This window comes from Dryobates pubescens, chromosome 30, assembly GCF_014839835.1.
Source record: "Dryobates pubescens isolate bDryPub1 chromosome 30, bDryPub1.pri, whole genome shotgun sequence".
Lineage (NCBI taxonomy): Eukaryota > Metazoa > Chordata > Aves > Piciformes > Picidae > Dryobates > Dryobates pubescens.
In genome coordinates, this window is record NC_071641.1 from 9,829,599 (window position 1) to 9,837,609 (window position 8,011).

At 63.8% G+C, this 8,011-nt stretch overlaps 1 protein-coding gene across 1 annotated transcript in view; it reads left to right on the forward strand.

Annotated features, from left to right (window-relative positions):
* RNLS (renalase, FAD dependent amine oxidase) overlaps positions 1 to 4,333 on the forward strand; it is a 41,025-nt gene extending 36,692 nt beyond the window's left edge. Inside the window, exons 4-6 of the mRNA XM_054174696.1 lie at positions 109 to 282; positions 1,675 to 1,850; positions 4,100 to 4,333. Of these exons, the coding sequence (XP_054030671.1) occupies positions 109 to 282; positions 1,675 to 1,850; positions 4,100 to 4,252 (503 nt within the window). The 3' untranslated portion in view covers positions 4,253 to 4,333. The remainder of the gene's footprint in view (positions 1 to 108; positions 283 to 1,674; positions 1,851 to 4,099) is intronic.
* The last annotated feature ends 3,678 nt before the right edge of the window (positions 4,334 to 8,011 follow it).

Consider the following 8,011-nt stretch of genomic DNA (forward strand, 5'->3'; position numbering starts at 1 on the left):
CACAAAGTCCTTTCTGCCACTGCCCACTCAGATCCCGGGAGAGGAGAGAGTTTGTCAGACTTCCTCTCTTTCCACTGTTGTGTTTTTTTCCCCCCACTGTGTCCACAGTAATCCAGGAGAGCCAAAGGCAGCAGCTGGAAGCTGTGAGCTACTCCTCCCGCTACGCTCTGGCTCTGTTCTACGAGGCTGGAAGAGAGCTGCAAGTGCCCTGGGCCGGCCGGTACCTGAGCAGCGACCCCTGGCTGCGCTTCATCTGCATCGACAGCAGGAAGCGAGGGGCAGGTCAGTGCTGCCTGCCTCCCCCAGCACCCACACAGCCTGGGGTCAGTGCTGCCTCCCCCAGCACCCAGCACACAGCCTGGGGTCAGTGCTGCCTGCCTCCCCCAGCACCCACACAGCCTGGGGTCAGTGCTGCCTGCCTCCCCCAGCACCCACACAGCCTGGGGTCAGTGCTGCCTGCCTCCCCCAGCACCCACACAGCCTGGGGTCAGTGCTGCCTGCCTCCCCCAGCACCCACACAGCCTGGGGTCAGTGCTGCCTGCCTCCCCCAGCACCCACACAGCCTGGGGTCAGTGCTGCCTCCCCCAGCACCCACACAGCCTGGGGTCAGTGCTGCCTGCCTCCCCCAGCACCCACACAGCCTGGGGTCAGTGCTGCCTGCCTCCCCCAGCACCCAGCACACAGCCTGGGGTCAGTGCTGCCTGCCTCCCCCAGCACCCACACAGCCTGGGGTCAGTGCTGCCTGCCTCCCCCAGCACCCACACAGCAGCCTGGGGTCAGTGCTGCCTGCCTCCCCCAGCACCCACACAGCATGGGGTCAGTGCTGCCTCCCCCAGCACCCACACAGCCTGGGGTCAGTGCTGCCTGCCTCCCCCAGCACCCACACAGCCTGGGGTCAGTGCTGCCTGCCTCCCCCAGCACCCACACAGCATGGGGTCAGTGCTGCCTGCCTCCCCCAGCACTCACACAGCCTGGGGTCAGTGCTGCCTGCCTCCCCCAGCACCCACACAGCATGGGGTCAGTGCTGCCTGCCCCCCCCAGCACCCACACAGCCTGGGGTCAGTGCTGCCTGCCTCCCCCAGCACCCAGCACACAGCCTGGGGTCAGTGCTGCCTGCCTCCCCCAGCACCCAGCACACAGCCTGGGGTCAGTGCTGCCTGCCTCCCCCAGCACCCACACAGCCTGGGGTCAGTGCTGCCTGCCTCCCCCAGCACCCACACAGCATGGGGTCAGTGCTGCCTGCCTCCCCCAGCACCCACACAGCCTGGGGTCAGTGCTGCCTCCCCCAGCACCCAGCACACAGCCTGGGGTCAGTGCTGCCTGCCTCCCCCAGCACCCAGCACCCACACAGCAGCCTGGGGTCAGTGCTGCCTCCCCCAGCACTCAGCACCCAGCACAGCAGCCTAGGGCCTCAGCAGTGCCCAGCACAGGGGGACAGTGCCCTGCCTGCTCCTGCTGGGCACAGCATTGCTGCTCCCAGCCAGGATGCCAGTGGCTTTCTTGGCCAGCTGGGCACACTGCTGGCTCCTGTTGATCAGCACCCTCAGGTCCCTTTCTGCCAGCAGCTTCCCAGCCTCACTTCCCTTGTTGCCTTCTGGGCTGGGGTCACAGCACATGGGGAAGGTGAGTAGCCAGCAGCAGCCTTTCCAAAGCCTCTCTCCTCTTTTATTTCAGAGTCTCCTGAGGTTGGGCCCTCAGTTGTGGTTCACACAACTGTGACATTTGGCAGCCAGCACCTGGAGTCAGACCCTGCAGAGGTGCAGCAGTTGATCCTCAGCCACCTGGAGAAGCTTGTGCCAGCCCTGGCCAACCCAGCCAGCATCAAGTGCCACAAGTGGAGATACTCTCAGGTACTCTCTGGTGGGATCAGGCACAGAGCCAGAAAACACCAGGGGCTGGAAGGGAGCTCCAGAGCTCACCCAGTCCAAGCCCCTGCCAGAGCAGGGGCACCCAGGGCAGCTCACACAGCAACACATCCAGGGGGGGTTGGAATCTCTCCACAGAGGGAGACTCCACAACCCCCCTGGGCAGCCTGCTCCAGGCCTCTGGCACCCTCACAGGGGAAAACTTCTCCCTCCTCTTTCCATGCAACTTCCTCTGCCTCAGCTTCCAGCACTGCCCCTTGTGCTGGCACTGGGCAGCACCCAGCAGAGCCTGGCTCCAGCCTCTGGGCACTGCCCCTGCACAGCTTGAGCCCCAGCAAGGAGCTCACCTCTCATGCTCCTCCTCTGCAAGCTCCAGAGCCCTCAGCTCCCTCAGGCTCTGCTCCTGAGGAAGAGCTTCCCCTGCCTGCAGCAGCTCTGTGCCTCTGCCATGGACTCTCTCAAGCACTTCCCTGAGCTCCTTCCTGACCTGAGGGGCCCAGAGCTGGACACAAGATTCCAGCTGTGGCCTCAGCAAGGCAGAGCAGAGGGGGAGGAGAAGAGCAGATTCAGATTGGATGTGGAGGCTGCTGGAACACTGCAGCAGGCTGCCCAGGGAGGTGGTTGAGGCTCCATACCTGGAGGTCTTTCAGGGGAGGCTGGCCAGGGCTCTGGGCCACCTGATCCAGTGGAGGATGTCCCTGCTGAGTGCAGGGGGTTGGCCTGGCTGAGCTCTGGAGCTCCCTTCCAGCCCAGAGCATTCTGTGAGCCTACAGAGCAGGAAAATGTCTTTACAATGACTCCAGGGCTGGCATTGAGGATGGCATAAAAGCATTCCCCAGAGCAAGCTGGTGCAGAGCCTGGCCCTGCTGAGACAGGGGCAGGGGTGGCAGTTTCTCTGGCACTGCCACTCCTGCCAAGGGGAGTCCTGCAGCAGAGCTGGAGGGAGCAAGGCTTGCCCCAGGGCTCTGGGGGTGCTGGGCAGGGCCTCTTGGCAGCTGCTACTCTGAAGTCCACCTCACTTCCCACCCAGAGAGGTCATCTGGTCAGCCCCAGGCTGCCTTGAAAGTGGCCAACTGCTTTGCCTTTGCTGAAGAGTTCAATATCTGGGGTGGGGGCAGGGCTTGGAAGCCCTTTGCTGCTGTGAGCCCTGTGAGGAGAGGCTGAGGGAGCTGGGGTTGCTTAGCCTGCAGAAGAGGAGGCTCAGGGGAGACCTTCTTGCTCTCTGCAACTCCCTGCAGGGAGGTTGTAGCCAGGTGGGGGTTGGTCTCTTCTCCCAGGCAACCAGCACCAGAACAAGAGGCCACAGTCTCAAGCTGTGCCAGAGGAGGTTTGGGCTGGAGGTGAGGAGAAAGTTCTTCCCTGAGAGAGTTGTTAGCCATTGGGATGTGCTGCCCAGGGAGGTGGTGGAGTCCCCATCCCTGGAGGTGTTTAGGAAGAGCCTGGATGGGGTGCTGGGTGCCATGGTTTGGTTGATCAGATGGTGCTGGGGGATAGGTTGGGCTGGATGATCTCAAAGGTCTTTTCCAACCTGGTTAATTCTAATTCTCACAGTACCTTCATAACCTCTGCTTTAGAGATCTCCCCCTCTGCTCCACTCTGCTGAGACCACAGCTGGAGCTCTGGGGCCAGGTCTGGAGCCCCCAGCACAGGAAGGCTCTGGAGGGGCTGGAAGGGGTCCAGAGAAGGGCCAGGAGGAGGAGCAGAGGGCTGGAGCTGCTCTGCTCTGCAGACAGCCTGAGAGAGTTGGGCTTGTGCAGGCTGGAGAGGAGAAGGCTCCCAGGAGAGCTTCTGGTGGCCTGCCAGGAGCTGCAGGGGGCTGCAAGCAAGCTGGGGAGGGACTTGGGAGGGGGTGAGAGAGGGACAGGACTGGGGGGATGGAGCCAAAGTAGAAGTGGGGAGCTTGAGATTGGCTGTGAGGAAGAAGTTGTTGGCCAGGAGGGTGGTGAGAGCCTGGCCCAGGTTGCCCAGGGAGGTGGTGGAAGCCTCCTGCCTGGAGGTGTTTGCAGCCAGGCTGGAGGTGGCTGTGAGCAACCTGCTGCAGTGTGAGGTGTCCCTGCCCATGGCAGGGGGTTGGCACTGGATGGTCCTTGGGGTCCCTTCCAGCCCTGCCAGCTCTGGGAGTCTGTGGTTTACATTTTGCTCCTTTTCTGCTCCAGCTCTGTGGAAAATGTTGAAGGCATAGCCTGGAGCTCCCTCAGCAGCTCCCTCTGAGCTCTTCTTTGTTCCCTTTCCAGGTCACCAAGGCTGTGCCCAGCAGCCCAGGGGGGATGATCCTTCACACTGAGCCCCTGCTGCTCTGTGGGGGGGATGGATTCACTCACTCCACCGTGGATGGCTGCCTGCAGTCTGCTGTCAGCCTTGCAGAGGCTGTGAGGTCTCATCTGTAGCAGCTGCTAAGCCCAGGCCAGACTGCTGCTGGATTCCCTTTGCCATGGGTTGGATTCTGCTGCCAGCATCCCAGGCCTCTGTCTTGCACAAAGAAAATTACAGGCAGGAAGAGCTGCTGCTGTGCTCTCAGGAGTGCTGGGGGGAGGTTGGGCTGCACTTTGCCAGCTCTGTGCTCTCTGAGCTTTCTTTGCTCACAGTCAAGCTTCTGGGGGCTTCCAAGTCCCAGCCCCTGAGCTCCAGCAGCCTCCCAGGACTCCTGATCCCTGCTGAGGAGCCATGGAAACTGTGGGGAGGAGAGGAGCAGCCTGGCTGGAAGCAGCACTGAACCCCCTGGGGGTGCAGAGTCTGCTCCTGCCTGGAGCACCAGGAGCCATGGCAGGGGCAGGGCTGGCACAGAGCCTCACAGGGCACACTTCTGCTGGGGCACACCAGCCCTGCCCATGGGCATCAGTGCTGGGGCAGCTCCTGGCACTGCTCTCCAGCCCTGCCCATGGGCATCAGTGCTGGGGCAGCTCCTGGCACTGCTGCTCCAGCCCTGCCCATGGGCATCAGTGCTGGGGCAGCTCCTGGCACTGCTGCTCCAGCCCTGCCCATGGGCATCAGTGCTGGGGCAGCTCCTGGCACTGCTGCTCCAGCCCTGCCCATGGGCATCAGTGCTGGGGCAGCTCCTGGCACTGCTCTCCAGCCCTGCCCATGGGCATCAGTGCTGGGGCAGCTCCTGGCACTGCTCTCCAGCCCTGCCCATGGGCATCAGTGCTGGGGCAGCTCCTGGCACTGCTCTCCAGCCCTGCCCATGGGCATCAGTGCTGGGGCAGCTCCTGGCACTGCTGCTCCAGCCCTGCCCATGGGCATCAGTGCTGGGGCAGCTCCTGGCACTGCTCTCCAGCCCTGCCCATGGGCATCAGTGCTGGGGCAGCTCCTGGCACTGCTGCTCCAGCCCTGCCCATGGGCATCAGTGCTGGGGCAGCTCCTGGCACTGCTGCTCCAGCCCTGCCAATGGGCATCAGTGCTGGGGCAGCTCCTGGCACTGCTCTCCAGCCCTGCCAATGGGCATCAGTGCTGGGGCAGCTCCTGGCACTGCTGCTCCAGCCCTGCCCATGGGCATCAGTGCTGGGGCAGCTCCTGGCACTGCTCTCCAGCCCTGCCCATGGGCATCAGTGCTGGGGCAGCTCCTGGCACTGATGCTCCAGCCCTGCCCATGGGCATCAGTGCTGGGGCAGCTCCTGGCACTGCTGCTCCAGCCCTGCCCATGGGCATCAGTGCTGGGGCAGCTCCTGGCACTGCTGCTCCAGCCCTGCCCATGGGCATCAGTGCTGGGGCAGCTCCTGGCACTGCTGCTCCAGCCCTGCCCATGGGCATCAGTGCTGGGGCAGCTCCTGGCACTGCTCTCCAGCCCTGCCCATGGGCATCAGTGCTGGGGCAGCTCCTGGCACTGCTGCTCCAGCCCTGCCCATGGGCATCAGTGCTGGGGCAGCTCCTGGCACTGCTGCTCCAGCCCTGCCCATGGGCATCAGTGCTGGGGCAGCTCCTGGCACTGCTGCTCCAGCCCTGCCCATGGGCATCAGTGCTGGGGCAGCTCCTGGCACTGCTCTCCAGCTGGGCTGCCAGGAAAGGTGTAAACAACTCAAGCTCTGACCCTCTCCCCTCAGGCTGTCACCATCTCCCCTCAGGCTGTCACCATCTCCCCTCAGGCTCTAACCATCTCCCCTCAGGCTGTCACCATCTCCCCTCAGGCTGTGACCATCTCCCCTCAGGCACAGACACATCTCCATGCACAGACAGGTTTGAAGTGAGGCACAGGAGTTGGCTGCCCAGCAGATGTCTCAGCCCAGTGTGGTTCCAGATGCCTGCCAGAGCCCCTTCAGGAGCCTGATGATGTCCCTGGCAGCGTTGTGCCACTGGAGGATGCTGCCTGTCCTGGGTGCAGTGCAGCAGCAGCCCAGTTGTGCTCATGAAAGCAAGCATGGGGAGAGCTCCTGGCCTGCTGAGAGCCAGGGCAGAGCTGCCTCTGCTCAGGGCTGGGACTCCCAGCCCAGGCTCTGCTCCCTCAGGCACTCTCTGCAGCTCAGGGCAGCTTGGCACAGCCAGGGGCTGCTGCTGGCAGGCACAAGCTGCTGGCACAGTCACTGCCAGGGGCTGGGCTGCACACCAAGGGCTCTGCCACAGCTTGGGCCCCAGCCTGGGGGGCAGGAGGGCAGAGGTGGCAGCTGTGGGGAGGAGCAGACGGCACAGGGGACCCTCAAGTGCCCCCCAAGGGCTTGCAGCCCACGGAGAGCCTCTTCAGGAGCCAGCTGAGGGCTGCCCAGGGCCAAGCACCAGCAGCACTCTGTCCCTGCTGCCTTCCATCCCCATCCCTGAATCCAGCTCCAGAGCCCAGCTCCTGAACCTGGTTCCCTTCTGCTGCTGAGCCCAGGCTGGGCCTTGCCCAGTGCCTGCCCCCAGCAGCAGTGGTGCCAGTGGTGCCCTCAGTGCCATCAGGGCTTGGTTCCATGCTGCTTTGTGTCTCTGTGTCTCTGTCCCCTGGCACTGCTCTTCTCTCCAGCCCAGCTGGGGTAGTTTCTCTCCCCCCCATCAGTCTCTCTCCCTTCTGCCCTTTCTCTTCCCCGTGGGCAGCAGAGGGCTCCATGGGGAGCTCTGGCACTCAGCTGGTGGCCTGCCCAGCCCTGCCCCTTGAGGTGGGTATGTGGCTGCCCCTCTGCCAGCCACAGGGCAGATGTCCCAAGCTCATCCTGGGCACAGACACTGCCCCCTGGGCTGTGACCTGGGCTCACCACAGGAGAGCAGAGCAGCCAGGGGGGGCAGGACAGGCATGGGGGGCAGCGTGGCTGTGTGCTGCTGCAAGGAGCAGCCCTCCCCTCCTGCCAGGGGGGCAGGAACTGGGCTGGGAGCAGCCAGTGCAGAAGGAGGTTTAAGCTGCAGTGCCAACAGGAAGGAAGCAAAGCAGAGAATTTCCCTCAGCCTGCTCTGTGGCCAGGGGGTGATGAGGAAGCCCTGGTGACACTGCAGCCTTAGGCTGGCAGCAGCAGCACCATAAAAACCTCCTTGGGAGGAGGCAGCCAGGCTCAGAAGGGAGCTCCAGACAGCTCTGGACTTGGTTTTGGTGGAGCTGGTGCAGAAATAGAGGGACAAGGGGCAGGGAGGAGGAGAAGTGCCCCTGGGAGGGAGGGAGGGAGCAAGGGGTTGGCTTGGCTTGGAGAGAGGGCAAAATGGAACAGCAGGTGTGGGAAATGCTGCCAGGCCTGCCCTGAAGGGCTCCTGAGCTGCTCTGAGCTCACTCTGGACCTCTCAGAGCAAGAGGAGGGGGTGGTGCAAGGAGATTTGGGGGAAAGAGGGCTGGGTGGAGGAGGGTTGGGTGCAAGGGGGTTGGAGGGGGGTTGGGTGCAAGGGGGTTGGGTGCAAGGGGGTTGGGTGGAGGAGGGCTGGGTGCAAGGGAGGCTGATGGGGGAGGGCTGGGTGCAAGGGGGTTGGGTGGAGGAGGGCTGGGTGCAAGGGGGTTGGAGGGGGGTTGGGTGCAAGGGGGTTGGGTGCAAGGGAGGCTGATGGGGGAGGGCTGGGTGCAAGGGGGCTGGGTGGAGGAGGGTTGGGTGCAAGGGGGTTGGGTGGAGGAGGGTTGGGTGCAAGGGGGCTGGGTGGAGGAGGGTTGGGTGCAAGGGGGTTGGGTGGAGGAGGGTTGGGTGCAAGGGGGTTGGTGGGGGGTTGGGTGCAAGGGGGTTGGGTGGAGGAGGGTTGGGTGCAAGGGGGTTGGGTGCAAGGGGGTT